This window comes from Lonchura striata, chromosome 28 (genome assembly GCF_050655825.1).
Source record: "Lonchura striata isolate lonStrDom1 chromosome 28, ASM5065582v1, whole genome shotgun sequence".
Taxonomy (NCBI): Eukaryota; Metazoa; Chordata; class Aves; order Passeriformes; family Estrildidae; genus Lonchura; species Lonchura striata.
In genome coordinates this window covers 1,390,382-1,403,739 of record NC_140730.1, presented here as the reverse complement: position 1 = coordinate 1,403,739, position 13,358 = coordinate 1,390,382, and the positions used below count along the sequence as shown (strand labels likewise).

The window sequence follows — 13,358 nt, the reverse complement described above, 5'->3', positions numbered from 1 at the left end:
TCCCCTGGACATCCCCAGCCCTGGGCACCCAAAAAACCCCAATAAAAGTGGGCAGGAGGCCCGAGGGCGCTTTTGGGGAGGAATCAGAACTTTGAGCTCTTCCTGACCTTCTGGGGGCCCTGGCCCTGAGTGGATCCCGGGGGAAGTGAAGCTTTGTGCTCCTGAAGGGAAACTTTGATTTTATCCAACCCAGCCCAGCAGCGTCTCTGCCTCAGTGGCACCTAAACCCGACCTGGAGGGGGTTCAGTTTGGGGAAAAAAACAGAAAATGCTGCTCTGGACAAGCAAAACCTTTCCTCTTCAGACAATTTGTGGGTGGTTTCATTGATTTATGCAAACAAACCCTGCTCAGTGCAGCAGCAGGGGCACAGAAAGGCAGGAAAAACTGCCCCTGTGCCAGCAAAGATTTACTTACTGTGTTTTTCTCTGGGTAAAGTGGAAAACCGACGTTGGCTTCAAGTGTTTGCCGCCAGACCTGATGTGAAAACGCAGCTCAGCTCCGTGTGCATCCTCTCCCACCTCGATTTTTTTGTGTGAAGGCTTCTTTGTCTTTGTATCTTTGCATTCCTTGTAAAGGAAACGGAATAAAAGTTCAAATGTTTTTGCCTCTGGCTGCTCAGCTTTTTTTGTTTCATGTGTTGTTGGTTTGGTGGAGGTTCAGTGTTGATAAGGAAATGGCAAAATCAGATTATTTTGGTTGAAAACTGAACTGGGGACTCTTCAAGGGGAAACTGCAGCTGCTCTAAAACCTTGTGAGGTCTGAATTAAAACTGTCCCCAGAATGTTCCCCGGGGCTTGGTGACCTGGCAGGGACAGGGATTTGAGGCTTCCCAGGTTTCAGCTCTGGAAAACCTCTCGCAGCAGGGACAGGAGCATTTCCCAGCTCCGGCTGTTTGTGCAGCCCTGGCACGCTCACAGAGCCAGCACGAAGCTTTAATTTGTTGTTCCAGCAAGAACCAGGGCTGAGGAGAGGGAGGTTCTTGAGGAAAAGGTGTCTCCATGCATCGGCATTTCCAGGAAAATTCCCAATCCAGCCCCGGGCTCTCTCAGCCCCACTGAGCTCAGCCCTGCAGGTTCCTCCCTTCCACGTCTGCAAGGGAAAAGCTTCAGAGGAGTGGAGAGAACACACACGTGACCAAGGAGAAATCTAGAATTTATTATCCAGCATTCCAAGTGTTCATTTCCCAACATTCCAGAGCAAAGATTCTCTCCTTAAAGTGCTTTTTCATTTATTAAAGTGAGCAACTTGTGCCGAGGCTGCTCCGCGCGTCCCTCCCAGACTCGCGCCGAGTTTGCTTTGCAGCAGGTCTTGAAAAGGAAAACAACATTCACACTCGGGAGCCTTGGAGCAGGGAGAAGATTCCCGGGAATCGTCCACGCCAAACCTTCTCCAGCCATCGCAGCTGCTGCAGGGAGCTCCAGCACGGCCCTGAGCCGGGCTTGCGGCAGCTCCGCTTCGGTCGCCCTCCCTGTCTCCACCTCTGCCCCTCCCCGAGGATCTGGGGAACGTTTCCAGGGTTTGCTGGTGGGGAAGGGGAGCTGGAGGCTGTGGGGGCGCTGGGAGGTGCTGACAGCTCTTGGGGCAGGATTCCGGAGCGGGAGCGGGCGGGCGAGCGGGAAGCGGGACGGGCTCGGGACGCGCCGCGGGGATTAGTCCTGCTGGAACCGGAACGTCTCGTAGTCCTCTGGGATGGTGTCTGAGCAGCAAAGCAAAGAGAGGTCAGGGGCAGCAAGAGCAGGGAAGAAAGGACTCGGTCCTGCTGCTGCCCCTGTGCAGGTGTCCCTGTGAACGACTGGAAAATGGAGAACTGCGAGGCTGCCTTCCCGAACTCACCGTTGCAGCGGTAGCGCAGGTTGGACCAGATGATGTTCTCCTGGGAGAAGCAGAAGACCCCGAGGCGTCCCCCTCTCATGGTGGTGTCCACGACAACCCCAGTGTCTGCCACGACCTCGGGGCCCTCGTAGAAACGAGCCCTGGAGGGGGACAAGGCAGGGAGTGGCAGGAGCTGCCCCGGCCCCGGGATGCTCCATCCCTGGGGACGGCGGGAGGTGTCCCTGCCCAGGGGTGGGCTCCCTCCCAGAACCATCCTGGGGCTCCCTGGGGCTGCTTTTCCTGCTGGGAAAGGTCCTGCCCTGAGCCTCACCTGATGTAGCCGACCTGGGGCCGGTGCTGCAGGAACCAGCGGTACGAGGTCTTGTCCTTCCAGCCGGAATTCCGGGGATCCTTCCAGAGCAGCTTCACCTGGTCCGTGGTGTCCCCCGTGTGCCACAGGGAGTTCCTCAGGTACTCCCCAGGGCCGGTTTTGGATTTCACTGCCTGGGACAGAGGAGAGCCTGCTCGATGCGTGCAGGAAGGATTCAACAGAGCCGCTCATCCCGAGGCAAAAGCCCAGCAGGGAATTCCTTTTGCAGGTTCCCTCACCTTCAGCTGGATCCCGGGCTCTGCCACGGCCCGGAAGGGGTTGGCCTGCCAGTAGGTCTGTTCCATCTGCTTCCACATCACCACGTAGAAGCTGGAGCTGTCCTGGTAGCCGAAGATGAAGCCGGCGTAGTCGTCGTCCGTGGCTGTGTTGACGTGGAAGGTGCCCTCGAAGTCCACCCCGTTAAAGGCCGTGTACCCTGTCAGGGCAGCAGAACAGAGACTCTGCATCCCAGGGCACAACAGAGCCAGGACTCGGCTGGGGAGGTGGATTTTGCCAGGGGCAATCTGGGCTCTGTGCCCTCCAGGGAACAGCGGATGGAGTCAAGCAGCGGCTGATCAAAGCTGTGTGATGGTTTCCCAAAGGGAAATTCCTCACCTACAGCCAGGCCAGGGTCGCTGTTCATGGTCTGGACGATCTCCATGCCCTGGGAAAGAGGAATTGTGACTCTTTGATGCAATTCCAGACACACCAAAGTCCCTCTTGTGCCGCTCCGGGGCTGCGACTCCGGGATTTGGGCACTGCAGAACCACGGAGGCCTTTAGGGAAAACCCTCCAGGATCAGCTGGGCTCTCCCTACCTGGTTGAGGACGATCCAGTTGGGGTCAATCTGAGCGTCCCCCTCGGGGTCCAGCACCACGGTCTGGAAGGCCCTGAAGTCGGTGAGCGTCACCTCGGCGTTCTCGGGGCAGACGTCGATCCTGTCGATCACCATGTCCCTGTCGAAGTCATCCTCACACAGGTTCCCCACGCCGTCCCCTGGGCACGAGGAGGAGGAGGAGGAGGAGGAGGAGGAGGAAGGAGCCTGGAGCAGCAGCTCCTGCCCTGGCTTTGCTCAGCCTTGGCAGCAGCAGCTGAGGGCACCGAGGGGCTGCGACGCCCCGGGCAGCTGAGAGAAACCTGGAGACTTCTGCTGGCAGAGCAACCCCTCAAACCCCCGGCGCTTCTGGGAGGGAGATCCTGACCCCAAACGTGATCCTAAACGTGGTCCTAAACACGATCCCAAACATGATCCCAAGTATGATCCTTAACGTGACCCCAAACGTGACCCCAAACGTGACTCCAAATGTGATCCCCAACATGACCCCAAACACAACCCCAGACATGATCCTTAACATGACCCCAAACATGACCCCAAACCTGATTCCAAGCACAATCCCAAACCTGGTCCCAGATATGATCCTAGACCTGGTCCCAGACATGACTCCAAACCTGACCCCAAAGATGATCCCAAAGCTGACCCCAAAGCTGACCCCAAAGCTGACCCCAAACTTGACCCCAAACCTGACCCCGAAGCTGATCCCGAAGCTGACCCCAAACCTGACCCTAAACCTGACCCTGAACCTGACCCCCTCTGGCACTGAGGACGTCTGCCAGCGGCACGGGCCTGGCGCCCGTCGGCCCCGGGAGCACCCGATCGGATTCCCGCGGATCCCGGGAATGCCGGGGGAGCCCGAGGCCGGGGTGGCCGAGGCTGGGGTGGCCGAGGCCGGGGTGGCCCAAGGCCGGGGTGGCCGAGGCCGGGGTGGCTGAGGCTGGGGTGGCCGAGGCGGCTGAGGCCGTGCTGGCCAAGGCCGGGGTGGCCGAGGCCGGGGTGGCTGAGGCCAGGGTGGCCAAGGCCGGGGTGGCCAAGGCTGGGGTGACCCGAGGCTGGGCTGGCCGAGGCCGGGGTGGCCGAGGCCGGGGTGGCCGAGGCCGTGCTGGCCAAGGCCGGGGTGGCCGAGGCCGTGCTGGCCGAGGCCGGGGTGGCCAAGGCCGGGGTGGCCGAGGCCGGGGTGGCCGCTCACCATCCGAGTCCTCCTGGCCGGGGTTGGGCACCAGCCGGCAGTTGTCGGGCCCCGGGGGCCTGAAGTCGGGGACGCCGTCGTCGTCGTCGTCCTCGTCGCACTCGTCGCCCAGCCCGTCGCCGTCCGTGTCCAGCTGCGAGCTGTTGGGCACCGTGGGGCAGTTGTCCCGCGAGTCCTGGTGCCCGTCCCCGTCGCTGGGGAGAGGGGACAGGGACGGGGACGTCACCCATGGGTGCCAGCGGGGAACTCCCCGGGGCCGGCACCCGCGGCGGGTCCAGCCTCAAAGGGCACAGCAGGCTCGGGGATGTTCCTGCTGAACTCGGGCAGCTCTGGCAGTGCTCCTTCCTTCCACTGGTCACTTTTTGTGAGGGCTGAAGAAAACTCCACTCTAAAGCTCCGTTTTTTATGAGGCCAAGCCGGCTTGTCACAGCCCTTTGGTCCCTTCACCCCCAGGATTTCAGGCAAATAAATAGAATTTGGAATTTCTGCAGCTCACCTGTCCTGGTTGGTGTCACAGACATCCCCCACCAGATCGTGATCAGTGTCTTTCTAGAAAAATAAAGGAAGAACAATTTCAGTTTTCCAGAGGAAAAGGCAAGGGAGAGAACAGAGAGTCGCCAGCAGCAGGAGAGTTTCTGTGGGAATTTTTGGGGGGATTCTGAAGAATTCCAGCAGTGAGACAGGGCAGGAAGGTGGCAGCTGGAATTGTCACCTGGGCAGTGACACAGGTGACACAGTGACAGCCCTGCAGGACTCACACTGGGGCTCTGTACCTGGTCAGGGTTGCTGAGGGTGGGGCAGCTGTCACAGGCGTCCCCCACGCCGTCCCCATCCCCGTCCCTCTGGTCAGGGTTGGGCACTCTCCTGCAGTTGTCCATAGTGTTTTTGATCCCTGGAAAACAGGGGAGAGTGGATCCACAAAAATCCAGGGGGGTGAATTCACGGTAAAGCAACGATTTCAGGATTTGGGGGTGGCGTTTGCTGGGATTCCTGGCTGCTGGGAGCAGCTTTTGTGCAAACTGCGATCAGCTCCGTTTCCAAAGCCAGCCAGGTTCGTCCCCACCTCAGGGGACAGCCCTGACCCCCCAGCCTGGAGCCAGGAGCTGCTGGCAGCTTGGAGATTCCCCAGTTTCTCCCCAAAAACGCAGCACGAGGCAGCCAGGACTCGGCTGGGTGAGTGTGGACGATAAAAGCGATGATAAACCCAAGGCTGGGGGCAGTGCCCCGAGGGGCTGAGCCCGGGGCACTGCCTGGTTTGTCACCAGGACGGCGCTGGCCGGTGCCCGGGGCACTGCCCGGTTGGTCACCATGACAGCGCTGGCCGGTGCCAGGGGCACTGCCCGGTTTGTCACCAGGATGGAGCTGGCCGGTGCCCGGGGCACTGCCCGGTTGGTCACCAGGACGGCGCTGGCCGGTGCCAGGGGCACTGCCCGGTTGGTCACCAGGATGGAGCTGGCCGGTGCCCCGGGCACTGCCCGGTTTGTCACCAGGACGGCGCTGGCCGGTGCCCGGGGTCTCAGCCCAGTTTGTCACCAGGATGGAGCTGGCCGGTGCCCGGGGTCTCAGCCCAGTTTGTCACCAGGATGGCGCTGGCCGGTGCCCGGGGCACTGCCCGGGCCGTGCCCCGCCTCACCGTCCCCGTCCATGTCCTCGTCGCACTCGTCGCCCCGGCCGTCGCCGTCGATGTCCCTCTGGTCGTTGTTCTTCACCTGCCGGCAGTTGTCACACGCGTCCCCAAAGTTGTCCTTGTCGGCGTTGCGCTGGTCGGCGTTCCTCGTGTACACACAGTTGTCCTGCAGGACAGGGACAGGGGCTGGGGACAGGGGATGGGTATGGGGATGGGGACAGGGGATGGGGACACGGGGCTGGGGACAGGGGATGGGGATGGGGATGGGGACAGGGGCTGGGGACAGGGGATGGGTATGGGGATGGGGACAGGGATGGGGACACAGGGATGGGGACATGGGGATGGGGACAGGGGCTGGGGACAGGGGATGGGGACATGGGGATGGGGACAGGGGCTGGGGACAGGGGACAGGGGACCCTCCCAAGGGTGTCCCCAGCAGGGCTCACCAAGGACAGGCTCCCCACTCCCAGCCCTGGGTGTCCCTTCAGCGTCCCGAGGGTTCTTAGCCTGGCCTGAGACCCTCAGAGCCCCCAGAGCGGGGTCATGTTGGGACCCCTGAACTCCACTGGGACCCCTGAACTCCACTGAGACCCCCAAATTCCCACTGCGACCCCTGAATTCCTCCGGGACCCCCGAATTCCTACTGGGATCCCTGAACTCCACTGCAACCCCCGAATTCCATGGGGACCCCTGAATTCCCACCGGGACACCTGAATTCCCACTGAGACCCCCCGAATTCCCACCGGGACCCCCGAATTCCCACTGAGACCCCCTGAATTCCTCCGGGACCCCCGAATTCCCGCTGCAGGCGCTGCTGCCCTGCAGGAGCCCGGCGGGGCCAGCACAACCCCAACCTCAGCGTTCGGGATCCCGTCTCCGTCGGCGTCGTCGTCGCAGGCGTCGCCGATGCCGTCGCGGTCCGCGTCCTCCTGGCCCGAGTTGGGCACGGTCATGCAGTTATCCTGCCGGGACAGAGGCACGGCGACGTGGGACAGCACCCAGCCCGGGCTCCGGGGCTCTGGGCAGCACCCGCGGCCCGTCCTGCAGCGAAACTGGGCTGAAATTCCCGGATTTCTGCCCTCGCCCTCACCTTGCGGCATTTCTTGTCGGAGCAGCGCTGCTTCTCGTCGGGGACCCCGTCGATGTCCGTGTCCTTCCCGCACACGTAGCCGTTCCCTGCCCACCCCACGAGGCACTGCAGCAGGGCAGACACAAAAAAATCAGCTCCCGATGGGCTCCGGAACGCAAGGATTTCCGGGAAACAGCCCAAAACTGGGAATCCCGGGATGGGAACCCGCGGGGAGACAGCGCCGGCAGAAAGGCTCGGGGGGCGGCTCGGGGCCGCTCTGCCCGCTGAGCAACAGCGGGACCCGGCTCGGAGCCTGCGGGGCGGGTCCTGCCCAGCCCCGGGAATTCCCTCCGGGGAAAAGCAAAATCCCGAGCAGCGGGAGCAGCCCCGGAGCAGCGGGGATGGCTCGGGAAGGGCGTTCTCCAGGAGAGGGCAGGGCAGACCCGGGACAGGAGCGCGGGATGCGGGAGCCAGCAGCGAGCACCGACCCCAACCGCAGGAGTCTGGGGTCACCCCGGACCCGAATCCCAGCGGGTTTGGGGTCACCCCGGACCCCAGCCCAGGGGGTTTGGGGTCACCCCAGACCCCAGCCCAGGGGGTTTGGGGTCACCCCAGACCCGAATCCCAGGGGGTTTGGGGTCACCCCAGACCCCAGCCCAGGGGGTTTGGGGTCACCCCAGACCCGAATCCCAGCGGGTTTGGGGTCACCCCAGACCCCAGCCCAGGGGGTTTGGGGTCACCCCGGACCCCAATCCCAGCGGGTTTGGGGTCACACCAGACCCCAATCCCAGCGGGTTTGGGGTCACGCCAGACCCCAATCCCAGGGGGTTTGGGGTCACCCCAGACCCCAGCCCAGGGGGTTTGGGGTCACACCAGACCCCAGCCCAGGGGGTTTGGGGTCACACCAGACCCCAATCCAACCGCAGGAGTGGCTGGATCAGACCTCAGTTGTTCTTTGGGGGTTGGATCAAACCCAAATCCCGGGGCGGGGGTCGGACCAGACCCACAGGAGTGTGAGACCCAACCCCGATTTCGGGAGGGCGGGACCAGACCCCCGCCTCAGGAAAATTTGGATTAAATCCAGATGTCTGGAGGGTGAGACCAGACCCCAGCCCAGCCTCGGGAGGGTGGGAGCCGACCCCAGTCTGGGGGGAGACTGGGACCAGACCCCATTTGCAGACCCCAAACACAGGAGGGTCAGACCAGACGGGATCAGAGCAGACCCCAATCTCACAGGGGCTGGGAGCCGACCCCAAACTCGGGAGGGTGGGAGCAGAGCCCAGTCCCGGACTGGGGAGAGGGGAGCAGAGCCCAGTGCAGGACTGGGGAGAGGAGAGCAGAGCCCAGTGCAGGACTGGGGAGGGGGGAGCAGAGCCCAGTCAAGGACTGGGGAGGGGGGAGCAGAGCCCAGTCAAGGACTGGGGAGGGGGGAGCAGAGCCCAGTGCAGGACTGGGGAGAGGGGAGCAGAGCCCAGTCCCGGACTGGGGAGGGGGGAGCAGAGCCCAGTCCCGGACTGGGGAGGGGGGAGCAGAGCCCAGTCCCGGACTGGGGAGAGGGGAGCAGAGCCCAGTGCAGGACTGGGGAGGGGGGAGCAGAGCCCAGTCCCGGACTGGGGAGGGGGGAGCAGAGCCCAGTCCCGGACTGGGGAGAGGGGAGCAGAGCCCAGTCCCGGACTGGGGAGGGGGGAGCAGAGCCCAGTGCAGGACTGGGGAGGGGGGAGCAGAGCCCAGTCCCGGACTGGGGAGGGGGGAGCAGAGCCCAGTGCAGGACTGGGGAGGGGGGAGCAGAGCCCAGTGCAGGACTGGGGAGAGGGGAGCAGAGCCCAGCCTCGGCACGGTGGCACGGTGCCCGGTGCCAGGGTGCAGCAGTGCCCCGGACCTGGCAGGACAGGGAGCCGTCCCTCTCCACGATGCACTCGGCTTTCTCGTGGCACGGGCTGATCTCGCCGTTGGGGCAGCGCCGCGTCCCCGGGGCCGTCTGGCTCCGGCAGCCGCTGATCTGATCCCCCACAAAGCCCGGCTTGCACGGCCCGCACTTGTAGGATCCCTGCGGGAAAAGGGCGAGGAGGAGCTCGGAGGGGAATCCCGGGAAATGCCTCCCACAGCCCCTCCTCAGGACACCTCCCCCTGTCCCGGGGTCTGGCCTGGGACACTGCCAGGGATCCAGGGGCTCTGGGAATCCCATCCCATCCCATCCCATCCCATCCCATCCCATCCCATCCCATCCCATCCCGTCCCATCCCAGGGAACAATTCCCCATTCCCAATCTCCCATCCATCCATCCATCCCTCTGGCAGTGGGAGCCATTCCCTGTGTCCTATCCCTCCCTGCATTGTCCCCAGTCCCTCTGCAGCTCTCCTGGAGCCCCTTCAGGCTCTGGAAGCTCTCCCTGGAGCTGCTCCTCTCATTTGAACCCCCTCAGCTCTCCCAGCTCTCCCAGCCCGGGATCCTCCCCGATCCCTGCGGATTTACCCGAGTGTTGATGCAGATGGAGTTTGGGACACAATTGGTGGCAGCTCCAGTCTCACACTCGTTGATGTCGGTGCACACCTGCCCAGGGAGAACAGGAGAACAGGACACACCTTTGGCTTCCCTCCAGCCAAACCCCGGGACCTGGGCGGGCCCAGCAGCAGCAGAGCCCTGGCACACCTCACTAGCCCAGGACTAGCAAGTTTTCCTGCTGCCAGGCTTGAGGCAGGTGCCAGCAGGGTTCCAGAGCCCTGTCCAGAGTCAGCAGAGGTTCCAGCCTGGGAACAGAGCTGAGCCCCGAGCCAAGCTGCTGGAATATCCTCACTGTGGAAGGGGCTCCATGGGTTTGGAAGCTCAATGGCTGCATCCCACGACCAGCCCTAAATTCCCAGAGCCGCATGCGGGATAATTATCCCTAAAAACCCCAATCAGCCCAGGCTGTTGGGATTTTTAATCTGCCTGGAGCTGTCAGAGAAGCTGGGAGGGGGTGGCAGCAGCTGCAGGAACTCGTCTGTGTCCCAGCAGGAAGGATTCCCATTCCCATTCCCGTTCCTGTTCCCATTCCCATTCTCATTCCCACTCCCATCCCCAGGACGGCCCCACGGCCCCAGAGGTGTTGGGATGCTCTGCCCAGCCCCAGTTTGGCACCGGGGAGGTGCCTCTGGGGCTCAGTGCCACGAAATCCTGGGCACTCTCCTCTCCCTGCATTCCCACCAATACACGGAATCAGAATCCCAAAGCGGTTTGGGTGGGGAGGGACCTTTACTCATCCCACCCCCAGGGACACCTTCCACTAGCCCAGGCTGCTCCAAGCTGGCCTGGGACACTTCCAGGGGTGGGAATTCCCTGCCAGCCCTCCCTTTCCATCCCTCAGGAATCCCTTCCGCCCTTAGGAACCATCACCTCGCGCTTCCCTCCCGTTCCTTCGCAGGCCTTGGAGCCCCGGCTGCAGAGGGGAGAGGATTCCCAGCTCCTGAGGCCACGGAAGGTTCCAGGCTCTCACCTGCTTGTTGGCCCTGGCAAAGGCCAGGCCCACCCCTTCCAGCAGCTGCCCGGTGAAGCCGGGCGGGCAGGGGTCGCAGCGGAAGCCGGGGTTGGTGTTAATGCACTGGACTTTCGGGAAGCAGGGGTTGGCATTGCACTGAAACAAGAGAGAGGGTGCCCGGGGCTGTGCCAGGGGGCAGCTCCAGCCCCGGGCACGTCCAGCTCTTGGAGTTTTAGCCTGGAGGCAGGTCAAGGACAGCAGCTCCTCCGGGGCTCCCCCAGCTCGGCTGGCCCCTGGGCTGCAGTACAGCAAAGCCACCCGGAGCTCTGAGCATCCTCAGGTGGCCCCAGAGCTCTGCAGGGAGCTGCTCTTGCTTCACCTTCTCCTTCCTGGAATCCGCAGAGCCCGGGGGTTGGATAATTCCTCACCCTGGCCTCGGAACACAACACCGGTTGTTGGTTCACCACCCTTTCCAAAATCGCCCCAAATGCTTGGCTTCCTCCGACACTTCATCCTTTTCCCTGGGTTTTTATGCTCTGTGCTGGCAGATGCACCACAGGAACACAGTGGATCCCGTATTTTGGACTGACAATCCCAGAATCTCCCACGGGGCCTTCAGCAGGTTTTTAAATTGAAATGCAATTGAGGTTCTGCAAGAGCGGGATAATCAAGTTCGTGGTTTGGGAAGCACAGAGCTCAGGAGCCCTACAAAAAAATCCATGGATGAGCAGAGCTTTGCACACACACAGAGCTTAGAATTGGTGGAATGCCACATTTCCTAAAAAAAGATAAATTTTCCTACAAATAATGCACGGTATCTGCCCAGCAAGGATTGATTTAGGGGCAGGAACAAAGCCTGTGGTTAAGATTTGCTGTTTCAGGATTATCTGGGAACTGTTTGATCCCACTCCACACCTCATCAATCTTATCTCTGACAAATCCTCAGGGAGGCGGCTCTGGTTCCAAACTCCCCTCCCTGTGTGGCACAAACCTCAGGATTTATTTTGTTGGGAGAAATCCTGACTGGACTGGCCCTAAACCCTCCCTGGGGAGGGCCAGGCGCAGGATTCCAGAGTGCAGGAACCCTGGTGTGTGCCAGGCACAGAATTCCAGAGTGCAGGAATCCTGGAGTGTGCCAGGCACAGAATTCCAGAGTGCAGGAACCCTGGTGTGTGCCAGGCACAGAATTCCAGAGTGCAGGAATGTGCCAGGCACAGAATTCCAGAGTGCAGGAACCCTGGAGTGTGCCAGGCACAGAATTCCAGAGTGCAGGAACCCTGGTGTGTGCCAGGCACAGAATTCCAGAGTGCTGGAATGTGCCAGGCACAGAATTCCAGAGTGCAGGGATCCTGGTGTGTGCCAGGCACAGAATTCCAGAGTGCAGGACTCCTGGTGTGTGCCAGGCACAGAGCTGCAGCTCCAGCAGGCACTGAGGGCTGTCCCTGCCCCCGAGGCCAACGCCAAGGCAGTGCCATGGTGATGCCCCGGCAATACCAAGGCCAATGATACCCAGGCAATGCCCTGGCGATGCCAAAGCCAATGCCATGGTGACACCAAGGCCGATGATGCCCAGGCGATGCCCTGGCGATGCCAAAGCCAATGCCAAGGCAGTGCCATGGTGACGCCAAGGCCGATGATGCCCGGGCAATGCCCCGGCACTGCCTGGGCAATGCCCTGGCGATGCCAAAGCCAATGCCATGGTGACACCAAGGCCGATGATGCCCTGGCGATGCCAAAGCCAATGCCAAGGCAGTGCCATGGTGACGCCAAGGCCGATGATGCCCAGGCACTGCCCCGGCGATGCCAAAGCCAATGCCAAGGCAGTGCCATGGTGACGCCAAGGCCAATGATGCCCCGGTGATGCCAAAGCCAATGCCGAGGCAGTGCCATGGTGACGCCAAGGCTGATGATGCCCCGGCAATGCCAAAGCCAATGCCATGGTGACGCCAAGGCCGATGATGCCCAGGCACTGCCCCGGCGATGCCAAAGCCAATGCCAAGGCAGTGCCATGGTGACGCCAAGGCCAATGATGCCCCGGTGATGCCAAAGCCAATGCCGAGGCAGTGCCATGGTGACGCCAAGGCCGATGATGCCCAGGCACTGCCCCGGCGATGCCAGCGCCGCCGCCTCACCTCGTTGACGTCGGCGCAGTGCGTGCCGTTGCCGCTGTAGCCGGCCGGGCAGGGCCCGCAGCGGAAGCCGCCGCCGCTCTCGGTGCAGGGCACGCCGGGGAAGCAGGGGTTGGGCACACAGCGGCTGAACTGCGTCACCGTGACCACCGGGCCCGTCACCTCCGGCCGCATCCCTGCGGGACAGCGGCGCCTGAGGCACGGCCCGGGGCCACCGGGACAGCCTGGGGCGTTCCAGAGTGTCCCAGAGCCACCGGGACAGCCCGGGGTGTCCCAGAGTGTCCCAGAGCCACCATGGGGTGTTCCAGAGCCACCGGGACAGCCCGGGGTGTCCCAGAGTGTCCCAGAGCCACCGTGGGGTGTCCCAGAGCCACCGGGACAGCCCAGGGTGTTTCAGAGCCACCGGGACAGCCCGGGGCGTTCCAGAGTGTCCCAGAGCCACCGGGACAGCCCGGGGTGTCCCAGAGCCACCATGGGGTGTTCCAGAGCCACCGTGGGGTGTCCCAGAGCCACCGGGACAGCCCAGGGTGTCCCAGAGTGTCCCAGAGCCACCGGGACAGCCCGGGGCGTTCCAGAGCCACCGTGGGGTGTCCCAGAGCCACCGGGACAGCCCAGGGTGTCCCAGAGTGTCCCAGAGCCACCGGGACAGCCCGGGGTGTCCCAGAGCCACCATGGGGTGTTCCAGAGCCACCGTGGTGTGTCCCAGAGCCACCAGGACAGCCTGGGGTGGCCCAGAGCCACCGTGGGGTGTCCCAGAGCCACCGGGACAGCCCGGGGTGTCCCAGAGCCACCAGAACAAGCTGGGGTGGCCCAGAGCCACCAGGTCAGATCTGGAGTATCCTAGAGCCACCAGAACAACCTGGGGTGTTCCAG

At 62.7% G+C, this 13,358-nt stretch overlaps 1 protein-coding gene across 6 annotated transcripts in view; it reads right to left on the bottom strand.

Annotated features, from left to right (window-relative positions):
- Window positions 1–1,131: 1,131 nt before the first annotated feature.
- Window positions 1,132–13,358, bottom strand: part of COMP (cartilage oligomeric matrix protein) — a 39,463-nt gene continuing 27,236 nt past the window's right edge. For 5 of the 6 annotated variants that reach the window (XM_085562331.1, XM_085562332.1, XM_085562328.1 and 2 more), the window contains 16 exons: window positions 12,489–12,661; window positions 10,375–10,512; window positions 9,375–9,452; window positions 8,782–8,949; window positions 6,924–7,028; window positions 6,688–6,795; window positions 5,840–5,999; window positions 4,980–5,098; window positions 4,703–4,755; window positions 4,207–4,400; window positions 3,000–3,178; window positions 2,798–2,846; window positions 2,422–2,618; window positions 2,144–2,316; window positions 1,834–1,973; window positions 1,132–1,696 (listed from right to left, as the gene is read on the bottom strand). In XM_085562331.1, the coding sequence (XP_085418457.1) occupies window positions 1,650–1,696; window positions 1,834–1,973; window positions 2,144–2,316; window positions 2,422–2,618; window positions 2,798–2,846; window positions 3,000–3,178; window positions 4,207–4,400; window positions 4,703–4,755; window positions 4,980–5,098; window positions 5,840–5,999; window positions 6,688–6,795; window positions 6,924–7,028; window positions 8,782–8,949; window positions 9,375–9,452; window positions 10,375–10,512; window positions 12,489–12,661 (2,081 nt within the window). In that variant the 3' untranslated portion in view covers window positions 1,132–1,649. The remainder of the gene's footprint in view (window positions 1,697–1,833; window positions 1,974–2,143; window positions 2,317–2,421; window positions 2,619–2,797; window positions 2,847–2,999; window positions 3,179–4,206; window positions 4,401–4,702; window positions 4,756–4,979; window positions 5,099–5,839; window positions 6,000–6,687; window positions 6,796–6,923; window positions 7,029–8,781; window positions 8,950–9,374; window positions 9,453–10,374; window positions 10,513–12,488; window positions 12,662–13,358) is intronic. The other variant, XM_085562330.1, reaches the window with a different exon arrangement.